Source organism: Melampsora larici-populina (assembly GCF_000204055.1).
Source record: "Melampsora larici-populina 98AG31 unplaced genomic scaffold MELLAscaffold_60, whole genome shotgun sequence".
Classification (NCBI taxonomy): domain Eukaryota; kingdom Fungi; phylum Basidiomycota; class Pucciniomycetes; order Pucciniales; family Melampsoraceae; genus Melampsora; species Melampsora laricis-populina.
In genome coordinates, this window is record NW_006768824.1 from 212,451 (window position 1) to 229,961 (window position 17,511).

The 17,511-nt window shown below is 37.5% G+C and overlaps 5 protein-coding genes across 5 annotated transcripts; 1 reads left to right on the forward strand and 4 right to left on the reverse strand.

Moving 5' to 3' along the window:
* Positions 1–1,940: 1,940 nt before the first annotated feature.
* On the reverse strand, positions 1,941–3,240 carry MELLADRAFT_67938 (uncharacterized protein; the record flags this gene model as incomplete). Its single annotated transcript, XM_007416429.1, has 3 exons — positions 1,941–2,433; positions 2,517–2,651; positions 2,780–3,240. 3 exons carry the CDS (start codon positions 3,238–3,240, stop codon positions 1,941–1,943), a joined length of 1,089 nt encoding a protein of 362 aa, XP_007416491.1.
* A 234-nt stretch (positions 3,241–3,474) lies between these two features.
* On the forward strand, positions 3,475–5,346 carry MELLADRAFT_79278 (uncharacterized protein; the record flags this gene model as incomplete). The annotated part of the gene is made up of 8 exons (XM_007416369.1): positions 3,475–3,742; positions 3,825–3,903; positions 3,988–4,078; positions 4,151–4,206; positions 4,337–4,432; positions 4,500–4,635; positions 4,706–4,956; positions 5,026–5,346. The coding sequence occupies 8 exons, from the start codon at positions 3,520–3,522 to the stop codon at positions 5,147–5,149; spliced, it is 1,056 nt and encodes a 351-aa protein (XP_007416431.1).
* Positions 5,347–7,056: 1,710 nt separating this feature from the next.
* MELLADRAFT_93713 (uncharacterized protein) lies at positions 7,057–8,965 on the reverse strand (the record flags this gene model as incomplete). The annotated part of the gene is made up of 7 exons (XM_007416428.1): positions 7,057–7,382; positions 7,463–7,631; positions 7,704–7,809; positions 7,881–8,356; positions 8,430–8,539; positions 8,621–8,726; positions 8,816–8,965. 7 exons carry the CDS (start codon positions 8,963–8,965, stop codon positions 7,057–7,059), a joined length of 1,443 nt encoding a protein of 480 aa, XP_007416490.1.
* A 1,197-nt stretch (positions 8,966–10,162) lies between these two features.
* Positions 10,163–12,675, reverse strand: MELLADRAFT_118089 (uncharacterized protein; the record flags this gene model as incomplete). Its single annotated transcript, XM_007416427.1, has 6 exons — positions 10,163–11,074; positions 11,149–11,208; positions 11,275–11,489; positions 11,572–11,836; positions 12,267–12,467; positions 12,582–12,675. 5 exons carry the CDS (start codon positions 12,399–12,401, stop codon positions 10,163–10,165), a joined length of 1,587 nt encoding a protein of 528 aa, XP_007416489.1.
* Positions 12,676–13,213: 538 nt separating this feature from the next.
* On the reverse strand, positions 13,214–16,913 carry MELLADRAFT_79280 (uncharacterized protein; the record flags this gene model as incomplete). The annotated part of the gene is made up of 3 exons (XM_007416426.1): positions 13,214–14,995; positions 15,075–15,608; positions 16,322–16,913. The coding sequence occupies 3 exons, from the start codon at positions 16,911–16,913 to the stop codon at positions 13,722–13,724; spliced, it is 2,400 nt and encodes a 799-aa protein (XP_007416488.1).
* Positions 16,914–17,511: the final 598 nt, after the last annotated feature.

Below are 17,511 nucleotides of genomic sequence, written 5' to 3' on the forward strand. Positions count from 1 at the left end.
CAATTCACGATAGAAAACAAGGTCATAGGATCAAATCTCGTAAGAGGGAGGTTTGAATACCAGCTTGAAGGAGTCTAACATGCATAGTAGTATAGCAAGACAGCCGCACAAACAAATATGCAAACGGAGGTTGTTATGACCAATATGTCTTTCGGATAAGCCGGTGTGAGGAAGCTCGCTTCAATCGATCAGTGATAAGTATGCCTTACTGAAGGCTTTGGGTGTGTATAGCGTGGGATTTTGTGAATACGATTGGGGCTTCCGTATCGTAGATTCGTTATCGTACCCACTAGAGCAATTCGTCAATATATTCCCTCACCTAAACACCGGCGTTAGTAAGTTGAAGGGAGATGTTGAAAATGAATCCTCTGATACATCGGTTACTCGATTACTTCAGACCGGCCACAAGGGCTCTTTATCATCGCTAATGACACCCCCTCTGAGTGACGCTCACAGGTTGTCCAAGTACGATCTTTGACATACGGATGTTGAAAAGAATGGTAGCTCACTCCCTGAAGAGTCATGATCACCTGCAAGCTGTGTACAATGTGGATTTATTCACACCTGGTTCTCATGAGTGAACCACGAGACAGCCTAGGTGAGGACGTTCTCAATCTTCGCAGACTCTCAATCCACGAGATAACTTTTTTGGACCTCTAAAACTCGACTTGAGAATATTTTTGCATAAAGCTAGCGATAAATTTCCTCGCACACATCGAAGACTGGATACACAGTACCCCAACCCATAAGAGCTTTCCGTGAGACCAGTTGCGTATATTGCAAAGATGCCAATATCTGAAGAGCAGGCTTCTCGAGTGGCGACATGTTGGTGGTGGTTGATGGATCATGGAAGCGAGCCGGCGTACGGTCTACAATCACTCCGAGTCCTCGCCCTGCCTGTGATGATTTAGCGATTCGCAATTTTATGAGCTCACATTCCACAACTTGTTGCTCAATAAGGAGGTTTGACAAGCGGAGATATAGAGAACCATGCAAGCAGCCTAGTTGATCTTGCTGCACCCTACCCGAGCGGTCGAAAAGTAACGCGGCACAGAGTTGAAACGTCATTCTGTCACGGCAATTTCTAAGCGAGCAAGCCTTATGAAATGTTCACAGAGTACAGCGTGATTTGTATAACACTCAATGTGATGACGCCGGATATGATGTAAAGCCAACATCTTGCGAATTGAAAAACAAAACAAATTCTCATGGTGACTTTGTTTCCAAAAGGCCGCTCAAAAGCCAGTAGGCTTGAATATAAACATGAATTACACAGGCAGGACGATTGATCACTCATCGAGTGAGAATCAGATGGTGTTCACTCTCTTGATGATATTAACAAACACTACATACACTGGTTCAGTTTATCGTTAATGGTGGAAGTGCTGTCAACGAGAGGACTTGGTTGATCAAAGGGTAGGCCTGATCGAGGTCAAGGCGAGCTCCTCACGATGGTCTGCTGTTGGCATCTTTGATCTTAGTGATTGATGTTACAGAGGTTAAGGAAGACTCGAATTAGTTGGTAGTTCTACATAAAATCAAATCCTATGTGATGTTTGTCAAGGTGGAATATATACATTGGCCAACGGTCTACGGTCTTCAAAGAGTCCTTGCTGTCCTCCACCAGATAAACCCAACATTAGGAAAGCCGGAAAGGCGACTAAATTCGAAGCTGGTCGGCATTCCCATCCTATATCATCGTTATCGCACAGGTGATCCACTGAGGCTGAACTGAAGCTCAACAAGTTCATATCCGATGTGCAAGTCATGAAGCCATTATTGATCGGGTTCCAGAAAAGAAAGGTAAACCCGACACAATAATCATCCGAGCTCAAGGTTTTAATTATGTATATAAAAAATCACATTTGCATAAATGAAAACTGTGTGTCTGGATTGTGATTTTTCAGTACGATTGGGTTGGTATGATTTCATGAATGGCTTCAATCACTTTCCATCTCTTGTCCTTCTTCTACCTCTTCCCTTTCTTCCCCATCTTCCATTGTTGCATCATCATCAAGATCACGTCGGGTAGGAGTGGATTCGACTCGCACTTCTGGTACATCGATCTCCATTACATTCTGTTCTGATCTTGAAGAAGGTCGTTCAATAGGCTGCGGGGTATCATTAGTAGCACGTGCACCAAGTCTTGAACGATTGTCCGGTGTCGAAACAGCAGAGCCTTGAGTCGAACCCTCTGGTAAGAAGACAGAGGCCGTTGGGTTCAGTGTACTTGGCCTTGATTCGTGTTCAGAATCGTTGAGCGCAGAAGGAGCAGCATTGAGATCGATAGACATATCAGCGTCAACGGCTTGTTTGCTCATCTCGGCAATCCCACTTTGATCTCCCTCCTCTTCTTCTGCTGCTCGACCCTCATCATCATCTGCGTCGTCATCATTCAGAGCCTTCTTACGATCAGCATCAGCTTTCTCCTCCCTAAAAGGCATCAAAAGGAATGGTCAAGATGATAAGCCTAACTGGAATGTAAGTCTGATGAGTCTAAAACATTTCACACTCACTTTATACTTTCCTGAAGGACTTCCAGATTCGATACAACAGTATCAAACTGATCTCTTCTTGATTTCCATCGTTCGGTATAAAGACGTTGGTCGTCGAGTAAGTTGGTAATCTCTTTTGCAAGACCACTGATTCGACTACATTTCAAAATTATAAGCCCACAAAGAAAGTTTAAAAAACAAAATTCTGTAAGGAAGAGTTACTACCCAATATACCTTTTTAAAATCCCAGAATTCGAAGCATGACAAAGGTAGATTGAACGAACCCTGCACTTGTAAATCGATCACCATATCTCCTAACTTCCTTCCCGATTTCTTCATACTGAATTTTGTTCTTTCTTTCACGTCTAGCGTCTTCAAGTTCTAATTCTAATTGAGATATCCTACTAGTCTCTTCTAAAGCTTCAGATTCCAATCGTACTTTTTCTTTTTCTAATCCTTCAAGTTCAAGAGCTGTCATCTGTAACATTCTAATACCTCTAGATTCAGACAATAATCTAGTGAGTGAATTGAGCTCGACGAGAAAACTAGCATGTTGCATGTAAAGTTGATCAGAGTAATCTTGTGATTTTCCTTTTGAGTTATCTGTTTGAGTTTCATCATGAACTTGAGGTGAAAGAGTTGCCAGTCGATAAAACGCGCGTAGTAAGCGACTTAGAGGTCTTTCCGAATTGGCCAATCGAGCACGAATGAGGTCCATCATTTGTTCATCATGAGCTACAGCCATGGTAAATGAGGTTTTGGTGAGAGATGTGGAACCGAATATTGTGAATGTGTGTAAATCGAAAGAGTAAAAACAGTCGACCAAGTCTGGTGATGCTGCATAAACCCCGAGAACCCGAGAATGTGAAGCTGATCCTGCTCGGGTTTTGATCAGTACCCGGCCGGATCTGATAAATTCCTCAGTAAAACATTTTTTCTGATCCAGTTGACCTTGTTGACCTCGTTGACTTTGTTGACCCTCTTGTTGAACCTCTTGTTGACCCTCTTGACGATAATCGAGATCATGTCTGGATTTTCTTCACTTCGACTTTTCTCTGGTACATCTCACCCAGCTCTAGCTCAACAAGTCTCTCGTAGATTAGGAATTCCTTTATCACCTACCACACTCGATCGTAGACCATCAGGAGAGATCTCAGTTTCAATCAAAGAGAGTGTTCGTCAGGCAGATGTTTATATCCTTGGTACAGCTAGTTCTATCACTTGTACTACTAATGCCAGTTTGATGGGTGAGTTCAATTCTCAATCCTTGATATCTTTTCCCTACCAAAGTTTCAAAAATCCTGATTAATCTTCTTGATTTGTTCTTAGAACTTTTAATCATGATTCATTCTTGCTCGATTGCGTCCGCTGCTCGAATCACGGCTGTCATTCCTCATTTTCCATATGCGTCAGTTCTTCAGTCTTTTCGTCATGACCCTTGACGATTCTCCCCTGGCACTGATCCTGATTTCATTCCTCCTTGTTCAATCAGTCGACAGGATAAGAAGGATAAATCACGAGCACCTATCACGGCCAAGTTGGTAGCTAACATGATTCGAGAAGCAGGAGCTCATCATGTCATAGTCAGTGGATTTTCTTTTTCTTCTTCTTCTACATGCTTTCTGGATTCTGACCAATTTGTCAAATCAATTTAGACGATGGATCTCCACGCTTCTCAAATCCAAGGTTTCTTCGATTGTCCTGTTGACAAGTTAGTCAACTGGAAATCCTCATCTCAAGAATATATATATAAATTATTACCCCGAACCTGATTCTCCGAAACACACTGGTCCCATTTCCCTTCAATCTTCTCACTTACGCCCTCGATTGTCTCCTACCAGTCTTTATGCCGAACCCACCTTAGTTCAATACATCCGAGAGACATTCGAGGTGGCAAATGCAGTGATTGTATCTCCAGACGCTGGTGGAGCGAAACGGTAAGCTATTTCATCTTTCGATCACCTGCTCTTACTGATCACTATACTCGCATATCTGCTTGCTCAGAGCTTCCTCTATTGCGGCCCGACTCGATCTTGACTTTGCTCTGTTTCACAAAGAGCGGAAGAAAGCCAATGAAGTCTCTCGAATGGTTTTGGTTGGTAGCGTGAAAGGCAAGACGGCTATCTTGGTAGATGACATGGCAAGTAGCATCTTTCATGAGTTCGCAATCGGAAAAGTTCAATTTACTCATCCGCGCATCCTGTCTTTAGGCTGATACCTGTGGTACCATCTGCCTGGCTGCTAAACATCTTGAGAATGCTGGAGCAACGACTGTGATTGCTCTAGTCACTCACGGTATCCTCTCAGGTCCTGCAATCGACAACGTGAATAACTCTAGCATCGCTAGTTTAGTAGTCACCAACACCATCCCTCAACGCGATCATCTTGACGCATGTTCGAAATTGGTCTGCGTGGATATCTCCCAAGTCTTAGCCGAAACTATCCGACGTAGTCATTATGGGTCAGTCTTGACTGATAATCTTCATATATCTCTTTGCTGAATAATTGTGTTTTTGATCATATACTCTAGTGAATCGATCTCTTATCTCTTTGATGCGATCCCATGGTCGGGTGGCGCTACAATTGATTACACTACCCAGTCTAGCAACAGCAGTGAGGAAGGTAGTGGAGGCCAAGAAAGAATCGCAGAGTAGGAGAAAACAACTTTTGGCGCTCAACCTGACTAGGTTTGGGTTTGTTATATAGAAAAGCTTTATATTGCACATTCACTGGATTCTATCTTTTCTTTATGTATGAAGTTCCTATGGGCATTGATCTACACCTTTTTGTTTTCTATCTATATAGGTAAGTTGAATTGTAAGTTTAAATGATCACAATTGATTGGCATTCTTGTGTTTGGTTTTTTTGTCTTCATTATTAGAGCAATATTTTCTTAGTTACATTCAGCCGTCTGTCCTTTCCTCATGACAGAAATGGATTTGTTGTGTTTTTGGAGCCTTCTGGACTTGGTGTGATCTATGATCACTGTGCTCTGTTCCCTAGGCTACCCCCCTACTACAAGTAGGTAGCCATGAGGAAGTTTCCTCCATTCAAAGGATTCCCTGATAATGACTATCAATAGCTTTCCAGCAATGCACAAAGATAAGTAAAGATACAGAAATTGTAAGATTCATCAGATGAAATCTCTGAAGATTCATCCCTCTTGAGAGAGAGACTCCCTTGGTTTGAACTCTCTAAACAAGATGCGGACAGAGAGTTTCACTCAAACACAAGATGAACTCCCTTTCCATAGGATCACATTTAAGACTTATCTAGAACTAACAGGTTCCAGAAAAGGACATTCTTTTCTGGAACCTACCACCCACATCTCTCTTTTTCCTTGTCACTGAGAAAATAAGAGTAACTATTAATAATGAAGTAGAAGGTCTCATGAAAATCTTTCATACCCATACCATTGCATTTTTTATTTCTACTAATCCAGTCTGTCAAAATGAGTTGAAACATTGGCACAGCCTTCATACAGAGTAGTCTCTTAAATCTATCAGGCTTGAGCAATGATTTATTGTATGAAATGATCATGTGGGCTGGGACAGCCAGATATGATCTTGTGGGTGAAGACAAGGTGGGTTAGGTATCTAACCCGTATACAACCATAACATTTTACTGTCTAACAATACCCCAGGCATAAGAGCTACAAATTTGGAGTGGCAAGGTTGTCAAAAGCTTGTGTGACAGGGGTAGGCTTTGAGCAGTTAGCTGGGATCACCAGGGAGGGCCAAATGGAAGGCCAGGGCCCAGTATCTTAGCCAAGAGGTAAGATTGATGATAAACCAAAGCAAAAAGGTTTACCCAGCCACAATTTTCCAAAAGAAAAAACATCAACACTTATTAGAAAAACATAATCCCAACCTTTTGAGCTTGACTTGATATCACATCTCCCTTATGGAAAAAAACAATCACATCAAAAAAAACCTTTGAACCTAATCTACATGTATTCATACTTGATTTGATTAATCTATCATTTTGAAAATACATTATAAATCTTTTCTTGAATCAAACCCAAAAGTCTCTTAAAATCTTTTTCTTTTGAACCAATTATACTTGAAGCATGATGAATAAGAATTGTAATAAATTCCTTTGGATCATCATCATCATCATCATCATTGTTTAAAGTTTCTGTATTATTAATAGAATGATTTAATAATCGATTCGAAATTTCTTTATAAATTGTTTCTCGATTAGGTTCTTTAATAAGTTTTTTTTGATTCAATAATGGAAAATAAAGATCTTCTATAACTGCATCTAATCAAGAAGAAAAAAATGAATTTGATTTTTAAAAAATGAATTTGTTTTTTTATTAACTCTCTCTGATATTTTACATTTGGAACTATCTTTAACTTACTATTAGTTCCGAGTTTTTCACTTAACAAGAAATTTTCAGCAAGATCGATATAAGCATCTAAATCATCACCTTCAATCGATTGAACATCTAACCTGAATTTTCCAAATCGAAAAACAAAGCGTTCATCATCATCAAGAATCAATCTCAAATGAACCCAACCAAGAAGAAAAAAAATGTCGAAAACACACACACACACACTTACCCGCAAAGTCTTTGAGGATTCTTATGATCAATCGAATTCCTCAAACTAACCATAGCTTCTATCCAATTCTTAAGTCTAGGTAAAGATTTCTTAACAAGTTCATAAACCGGATCAGAATGATTTGGATGATTTTTAATGCCTTCTAAACCGATTTGAATAGTTGAAACTAAACAAGCCATCAAAACCCAATCAGGTGGAAATTGAAAATCGGTATCTTCTTTTTTCCTTCCAGGTTTTGGTTTCATTTTTGATGAGCCGATGAAACCGAAGAAGATTGGATCAAGTTTAGATGTGATATGTAATGCAAGTGCATGAATAGGAGCTAAATGAAATAAAACTCTGATCAGTTAATGATAAACCACTTTGACTGTCAAGCTTGGTATTTAGATTTTGTTGACTCACGTGGTATAAGTAACATTTGAGAAAACCGAAGAGCTATCAAGGGTACATTGATAATACAATCTTTAGTAGGAAGTAGCTCTTCTTCACGTTTTCTAAGATCACTCGCAAGCTTATAGCATGTTGATGCAAGTCCATTGCGATGACAGCCTTGATAAAGTCTAGGTGGTCTCTATGAAAGTGAAAAGATCATCAATAAAGAATCCAACAAATTAAAGGTGGATACTGAGATGAGATGACTGACTTGCATCGAGAGAAGTGTAATGGTGGCACGACTTGCTTTGGCTTTCAGATGATCAGGAATCTCGGACATAAAACCAATATAAGGCAATTCTTTACTACAAATCAAACTGAAAAACAAAAGGAGTTCAATCAAGATGTTAACTGATGAAATTTCACAAGTACCTTCAAAACAACTCACTTGATCAAATCGTGCATCATGATCGGAAGTCGAAGTCGAGTACAAGCCAAATAAAGAATCCCAAGTGTAGAATCCATCCTAGGGAGTTCTTTACTCAACCTTCTTTGTCTTCGTTTCTTACCAGTAGCGCTTCTTGAATCACCAGTTTGAGAAGTATGTTGTGATTCATCATCAGATTGAGGCGGAAGAAAGCGAGCTCGTCGGTCAGAATCATCTGAAGAACTTAATTCATCTTCTGTCATTGCTTTAAGCGTTTCTGGAGTCAGAGGCAGTCCAGAATCTCCATCAGGTGGAATAGCAGGACTACTAAAACGAGATCGAGCATCTGTGAAACGAGAATCTTCTGATGAATAACCGGATTGAGAATGAGTAGGAAAACAACTAGAAGTAGGTGAAAATGATCTTGATGAAAGTAATCGGATAGGTGGAAGTGAAAGTGTGTTGAGATAAGCTCTCCAAAGTGAGTTCACTACGTTCTGAAGTAGGTAAAAGACAATCGAGTTTGAGATCCATAGAGTTTCAAGTGATGAGTTCGATAATCAAGCTAACCTCGAGAACGGGTGGTGCTCGAAGAACCTTGATCAAGACCTCTGTTTGCTTTCGAATCAAGATTGTATAGATTTGTAATAAGAGCAAACGTTCATGTTCATTGGTATAAACTAAAAAATTCATCAATCGTAAGGTCTAATCATGAGTGAAGTTTGAGCTTTGACTAATTTAAAATCAATCTGATCACTGACCATCTTTCAGAACATACTCTTTCTTCACTTTTCCAACTCTCACTCTACGTACTCGTGTAGAATGTTGTGAGATTTCAGTTTGCACTGTACTTTCTCGAATATAACCCTACCAAAAAAGAACGAGTTTCAAATTCAACATTAATGATGAAGACCCAAGGCCAAGAACCTGAACAAATAAGGAATCAAGTCACTAACTTCTAGTACATGACCTTCACTACAAATCATCACACCTCGATTCCTATCTCTCATCCAAGTTCGAGAACCACATCTCACACATTGTGGTGCTCTTTGTCTTCCACTTTGTGATTGGCTAGATGGAGTCAGTCCTTGAGAAGGTTGAGACATGATCGAGTCTCTAGAGTTTTCTCTTGATCCAAGGTCCACTGAAGAATGTTTCGAAAAAGGTGAGCCGATTATAAAGTTTGATAAAGTGTTAGTAATGCTTCAGAGTCCTTTCTTGAAAATTTCGAAATTCGCAATCAAAATCAGAGTGTTACATACATGTCACGTGACCTGTCATCTCATGAATCAAATATGTATCACATATCCAAGCCAAAGAAAACCTCTCAAATCCAATCAAATCTCGACCAATTCTCAACCCGAAACCCATAAAAAGCATTTCCAACTTCTAGACTTGTCTCAACAAGATGAATTCTTTGAACCACTGGACAGGGCCTAACTCATGGCTTGAAAATTCAATGATAAATAAACACTGCCAGCACAAACACCACACTTTCCATTACCCAAATTTCAAACCAAACTTTCAAAGAAACTTCACCATCCTTCTTCCAAACTCTTCAGACTCCATCAATCAAATTCCTCCCATAAAACTCATCATGTACTCTTCCGGAATCCGAATCCCATCAAATATCCTATTCCGATTCCCTAATTCGAATCATTTCGTCTCTCCCTTTCTCTCTCTCTCAAAACCCCAACAAGTAACCCAATATTCCTCAAAAATGACCTTACATATCAACCAACACAACCCCCCAGCCGCCCAAAAAAAAGCAAGAAATAAAACTCTTGCATAGAACAATTTGCAAACATCAAAATAAACATTAAATTTAAGTTTTTTTAAAAAAAGGAAAAATAAAACCAAAGATGGTATGATAAGATACATTTAAAAATCAATCAAAGAAAAAAAAAGATGAAACGAAACCCCAGATTACTAATTTGATTAAGATATGTATAAAAAAAACTACACCATTAACCTCAAAATTTCAATGACTTTCAAAAAGAAAAAAAAAACATAACAAAAAACTGTGCAATTTTGTTTATATAAAAAAAACGTTTGGTAGAAAAAAACACATGTAATTATACACAACAATACAAAACTTAACTCAAATAGATATATAGATCTAAAAAAACGAAACTTGATTAATGAAGATCAGTTTGAAAAAAAGAAATAAAGAATCAAAACCCTCAAATCGTCCTTTTGTCTGTTATATAAACCAACCTCAAAAAAGAAAAGAAAAAAGAAAAGGAAAGAGAAAAAAGAGGTAAAATGAATCCCAAATAAATCCAACCAAATCAAACTCCATCTCAAACCCTAAGTTCTCTAAACATCCCAATAGTTTCCACCCCATCTTTTCCACTCTTTCCAAACCTTTCAGCCGTACCCACATTTACCCAATCTTGATCGATCCGGTTGATTTTCTTTTGTGCTTGTCTGATTTCTTTTCGACTCATCAGTTTACTAAGTGGAGAATGAGATGAGCTAGCCTTAGATCTATTACACAACCTAGACTTCCTAATCTGAGATTTCTTTTCTTCTCCATTCACCAAGATTTCTGAACCTGTTGGATGAGCTAAGAGATCAACTGAACCGGTTTCAAGTTCAGGAGAAGTGAAGTGTTCAGAAGAATTCGATGCTTCTGATGGACTACCACCACTACTACTTAGACTAGCCGAAGATCTAGGAGGAGCTTTCAAGCCTTCTGGATTCGATGATCTCGTTCTTCTACGTCTTAATCTTCTTCCGATCCCTTCGTCGGTCGAATCAGATGGTTCAGGTGATCTAGAATGAGATCTCGAAAGTTTCCGTAACTGTGAACTCGATCTGGTTCGAATCGAACTAGGAGCCGTCGAATTCGCTGGACTTGAAGCTGTGGTCACTGATGTAGATGACGGAGTAGGTTCTCTATAACCTGATCCGACCGATAAACTCGTTTTCAAATCTTGGCTTGTAGAAGAACTGATCACTCGAACTTGTGAACTAGACGATTGTTCTGAATGACTTTCTTCCTCTTCGACTCTTTCTTCCAAAACCTCTTCTAATGCTTTCTCCCACGAGCCAGTTCGACTAATCATCTCCTTTAATTCTTGATTGGTATAACTCACTTCTTCTGGTAATGATTTTCTCAATAAGTTTAATTCGGTAGATAATTGAGTAGGATCATGTGAAGAGTTAAAGTGGGTTTCTTCTTTGGGTGATGTAGAGGATGGTCGAAGGTTCTATTGGAAAAAAGAAACAAGAAAAAGATAAGCAAAGGAGAGAGGATTCTTAGACAATAAACTAGATCACTTACTTCTCGGATCTGAGGTGGTCCAGAATGAGGTCCAGCCAAGTTACGTACACTACTGTAATGCTAAAGCCGACCCAGAGATCAGTACCTAATCCGAATCCGAATCAATCAATCAATTCGAATACTAACCTCCCATTGATGATAAACGATGTACAATGGAGTCGAAGTAGATGAACCATCCGATTCTACATGTCTAGCTTTCCCTTTGCCATTCTTGGATGTCACAGAAGAAGCTGATTGATCTTCATAACCAATAATATAAATCATACCAGGTTGAATGACTTTAATAGGTCTTTGATGAAGATTAGCAAATGCAGAAAGTTCAAGATGACCACCATAAGTTCCTAAAGAAAACATCAAGCCAGATCAGTTTTTTACTTTCTCTCTAAATCTTTTCTACAATTCACATTCTTTATAAACACATACCTAACTTTCTCATCTCCATCAACCGTGTCTCCCAACTCTCTTCTTCATCCGTATCAACAAAATCTTTATACTTTTCAACATTCCTTTCAAGATAATCACAAACTTCTTGTCGAATTCGATCATGTAAGTCTTCATGACCAAAACTTTGATCTGAAAGTGCTCTAAACAAACAATTTCCATCTCCCATCGTATTACTTAAATATAATCCCATCTTTCCTAATTGTTCTTTTAAAAGTTTGTCATCATCTTTTGGATCTTGAATTAACTAGTTTTCCAAATCAAAACAAAAACAAATTGGAAAAAAAATCAGTTAGTTGGGTTTTTCATAAAGTTCATTTTTCTTTGGGTTGGGGTGTAAGAAGATGAATTAGAAATGAGTAATTTTGAAAAAAAGATGTCGAGTTTAAGAATTGAATTGGTATCCCAAACGATTTCACATATATATAAAATCTAATGGGATCCGACCCAAGAGGCAATCCCAGGTCAAAGAAACCTCCTTGAAGAAGTATAATTAGTCCTCAAAAGTGAAGAGTGTGGGTAGCCAAAACCAAAAAACCCAACAATCTTCGATGGCTTCCAAGAGATATTTCCAGAAATAAACAATCATAGAAATGACCAGAAACCAAGCCCACTAAACCCCCAAAGGCAAGAGAAACCCAGAAAAAAGGATCAAACACATATATATATATACATACCTTTAGACCACTAGCTCTAGTACGAGCTCTACCTTTACTTACCCTACGAGGTTCATTGATCTGATTAGAACTCGAAGGTTTAGACGATGGATGAGATCGAATGGTTGATCTTCTACACGATTCTCGTTTGACCATCTTGTGTTGTAGAGAGAGATGAGAAGAGTTGGAGTGTTGGATTGGATTTTGTAATTTTAAGGGTTGCTAAAAGACAAAGCATTGAATGAGAAATCAGTTCAACTGTCTGAGACTGTACACAACTCACACACACATACATACATAACACAAAGTCAAAGATCAAGTGAAAAATCTACTTACACAAACTGTAGTATAATGCCAAAATGTGTAAATAAATCAAAATCAGGAGGTTTTTTGAAAAACTTTCAAGGTTCGAAGTTCGGGGCCAAGAATTAAAAAAAAAAGATAAAAAAAATCAATAAGAAAGAAAGAAAAGTTAAAGAAATCTCGATTAAATTTTCAAAGCTTTAAAGAGAAAAGTTTGGAATTTGATTAAAACTTGAAGTTTAAAATTAAAAAATTGTGGATTTTAAGTTTGATTGGAATTGTAAGATTAAGATAAAGAATTCTTTAAGTGAAGAAATATCCCAAAAAAAGAAACTGATCCAAATTTATATTACAAAAACCTTTAAAAGAAAGATGGCTGAAGGATTGATTAGATTCATTCAGTCAATTTGTTAATTCCCTTCTACTCACTACTCACATTCCTCTCAACTGTTCGATTCTCATTTTTAACCTCCCTCACTTCTAATTCTCATGCGCTTTGTAAGGTACACAATCCATCTTACCCATCATCCAACGTCTCTTGGATTAACCATATGTAGTTTTTCCCTTTGACTCCATAAAAGTAGAAGAATGAAGAAATCATCCAAACTTCAAAAGGAAAATGTAAACTCAGCTCTCTTATTTAAAGTCAAGACTTCAATTTAATTAATTAGTTTAAAAACATTAAATCTACTATAAATTTTCATTTCATTTGCTTTGCATACATATATATAAATTATATAAAGATGTCGTGTAAAAAAAAAAGGAAAAAAACGAGATAAAATAAAATGATTGCTTATTATAATTTTTTTTATAAGGTTTCGAAATGTATATACCAAAAAAAAAATTATTGGAAACAAAAAGGGAAAAAAAATCCAAAACCAATTTTTAACACGTTTTTTTATACATCCCCATTCGTCGTAAAGAAAGAAATGTTGATACAAAATCAAAATCTAGTAAAAAACATTTCAAAGATTAAATTAATTTTAGCACTAGTTTAAAGGATTAAATTAAATTGATTGTATATTTATATAGAAATAAAGATGATCAAAAGAGATTAAGATTTTTTAAAAAAAAGAAGAAGAAAAGAAATCAAATCAATATACAAAAATCAAAACATTAGCTTTGGAAAAAAAGACCATGAAAAGTTTCCATTATCATTATTGTTAGAAATCATCAAGGATTCAACTTTCCAATCTTTGACCAATTTATCAATGATTTCTTATGATTCTGAAAAGTTTGAATTCCATTTCCAGCAGAAGGCATTCTAAGTTTACTCAAGTTTGAAATTAAATTAGATTGATCTTCATGATCTTGACGATCTTGATTCTTTGGATTTTGATTACCTCCAATCCCAACCCCAAACACAGAAATCGAATTTCGATTTCGATTCTTAGAAGAAGAAGAAGACACTCCTCCTCCTCCAATAGATGAAGGTAATGGTAAAACGACCGTAGGGTGTAAAATCTTTCCTGATAGTTTAACTTGTTGATTCGGATTGCCTCCACCTAGTTCTTCCCTAACGATCAACCACATCGATGTGATGACAATCAAATCTTTCATTTCTTCTACCGAGACAGCTTTCGAATCTTCATCCGGATAGATGGTTTCGAGATTCCATGGGACCGTTAGTTTGCCAACGATTCTAGGATGATGTGGTTGAGGTGTAAAACTTCCGATATACGTTCGTTTGCCTTCTGTGTTATGAAGTTGACAATCTTGATTGATAACAACTAATTTACAATGCCAAGGTCTTTCCGAATCTTCTGCATCACTTTCATCTTCTTCATCTTCCTCATTAGTTTCTCTTTCTTCTTCGATCACTGAAGGTGGTGGTCTTGGATGAAAGTTAGGATCCATGACTTCTGCTTCACCAGCTACTTGGATCGAATGTCGTCTAGATGAAGAAGCTTGATTGGAATTCGTATTAGAATCAATCACCGTCAATGATCGAAGATTCTTTTTCGTCTTCGGTTTCGATCCTTTTCTCCATTCGATCAAGACAATCGATTCAGGTGCTTCTTCTCTTAACCATTTCCTGACCATCCAAACATATCCTTCTGCTCTTCGATTAGATTCAAGACTAGGTCCTGTTGAACTTAATGCCCCATCACTATCTGCTACTACTTCATTGCCTTCAGGTTCATTGACAATCACCACAGGTTGAGGAATAGGTGATCGTTTAGACCCCAACGTGCCAATCGTTTTAATCTTCTTAAACCAGTTCGTAGGTCCATTAAGTTTAGTGTTTTCATTTTCAGATGTGTTGGTAATCGAATGATGACTACTGATACTAGAATTAGATGCTGGAACTTGATTTGATAAAGTTCGACTTAGATTAAACTGTTGTAAATTAGGAATTCCTTTCTTGATCTCGCCTGGTTCGATGATTGCAAAATCAATGATTTCGATGCCTTTCTTGATAAACTTTGCAATCTTGGCATCAGTACCTAGAGGAAGAAGATCAAATTCAGTTTCAGTTTCATAGGAGATCGATCGAGGAGAAGAGTTAGGTCAACAGAAACTGACCTGCATCCGAGATCCAAGTAGGTAAGACAGTATGCCATTGAAGGTTATAGAGAGGAGTAACCCTTCTACCTCTTCTTGAAGCTTCACTATTGGTCATACTGAGAAGACTAGAGTTAGATCTTTCCGATTGACCACTCCTAACACTAGGAGTCCTTCTAAGATCAGAGTTAGAAGACTCATTTTGATGAACTGAAGCAGAATTAGCCGGTAAGGTAGGTAAGACCAATTGAACTTGAAGATTGAGTGGATGATTAGTTTTTGAAGGTGGAGGTCTAACAATCACAAAGACCTCTGGAGAATGTGTAGGAGGAGATTGAAGAGGCGGAAGTGAAGAAGATGGTGGTTGTGGTGGATGATCTTGATCCATTGAAGGTATTGGTGATGAAGCTCTTTGAGAGTGAGGAGGAGTAGTAGGTGGAGAATAATCTGGAATAGGACTTAATGAAGTAGGTTGAATGAGATTATGTGGAATTGATGATGGAAATGAAACAGGTCGAGCTTTAGATTGAGGTTGATGATGAGTTGGAGTTGTAGCTATAAGAGAAAGAAATGAAAGTGAGTATGTTGATGATCTAGATTGGAAGAGTCAAGACTGGATGAAGTCTAAATTAAAGATTAAAGTTTGGATGAGGATTGATTGATTCAGATTGAAAAAAAGGTTATTCTCAAAGTGGTCAAGAAGTGCTAAAAGACAGTTTGTATATTGGCAAGTTTGAATACACCATTGGATTACAGATTCACTTCAAAAGAGCACATCGTTGGTTTGTTAAACACATACAATCAGAAGAAGAAGAAGAAAAAGAAGAAGAATTGATTACCATTTAAGGCAAAAGGTTATGTATGTAAATGTTGTATGTGTCTATGTACATGCTTTCAATCGATTTCAGATCATCATCATCATCATGGTCATAGTCATCATGGTCATGGTCATGATGGATTGAAGATTGGTAAAAAGAAAGAATCGAATCGGAAGTTGAAGGATAAACTCAACTGGTGAATGGATTGGTGGAGATCGAATGAGGTCGATTTGATGAAAGTGACTGGATTTGATGGTAAGAAGAAGTTGAAGTTGCAGATGAAGAAGTTGATGATGAAGTTGAGATCGTGTTACGGTTAGAAAATTTAATAGGTTGAGAATTTAATAGTTTACGAAATGGATTTCGAATTTCTAAATCAATCAAAAATACAAAATCATCAATTTAATCAAAATCAAAAACGTAATAAGCTCCAAGAAATTAAAATCTTACCATTCAAATCATGACATGGAGGTGGTAAAGAAGAAGAAGAATTAGATAACAAATCCAATTCATCACTCTCATTCAATCCATTCACATTCACTTCATTCTCAAGAGTTTGTAGTGAAGCAGCAATAGCAGCATTAGTGGCCTCTTCTTCCATCACCAATCTTGTCACATTCGCAATCAAAGTAGCTGCACTCGGTTCTGAATCTTCATGTAAAGGTGGTGTGATCGGTCTAGGAATCGAACTTAGAGCAAGTAAACTGGTAACTTGTTGTCTAGGTTCTCTAAGACTGATTTTAAAATGTCGTGAGTTTTGATAAGAATTCCAATAAGTATCAGGTTGAATGATTGGTAAGGTATGAATGGCTGCTCGGGTGGTTTGGTTTGCTAGGGTTGAACTAGATGAACCGGTTCTTTTGGAGGCTCTTCGATTCAAGGCTGCTGCAAAATTAAGTGAATGAGATCTACGATGTTGACTTTGTTGTTGTTGTTGTTGTCGTATAGCAGGTAAAAGTGATGGATTCGATTCAGAAGGAATTGTGGTTTGATTGAAATTGTTGCTCATTGAAGTCGTCGTAGTAGAGCTCATCATGGACATTGAATTGATGGGTTGATGATTAGTAACTAAAGTAGTAATAGTATCTAAAGTAAAAGGAAAAAAAAGTTTGAATGATTAGATCCTTTTTTCAAAAAAGGTAGAACGATATAAAATCTTTAAAGTAGAAAGTTGATATCACAAAGAAGAATAAAGTTTAAAAGGTTAAGAAGCTCGACAAAAAAGAAAGAATGCAATCTATCTATTCAAAAGTAATCAAGACACGAATCAATTTCAACTGTTCAAAAGTGTTGAGGGTGGTATGATTTGAAGCAATTGATATCTCCTTGACCGACACGACAAGGCAAAAGGTGATGAAAAGATCAAGTGAATGAAGTGTTGTTAAAAATTGACTAGGCGAAAAGATTTAACAAGTTAGTTGTAAGGGCCTAGTTGATCTAGTCAATGAGATTTAATTTGCTTAAACAAGAAGTTGAGAAAGATAGAGTAAAAAGCTCGAATCAGTAGGGATTTGCTTCAATAGATGTTTTGAAATCAAATCAAATCACAGTCACTTGATGATGATAAGATTTTGAAGTAGGAAGAAGTGTAGATGTTTGTTTTCTAACAGGTATGTAAGATGTAGACACAAAGTAACTAA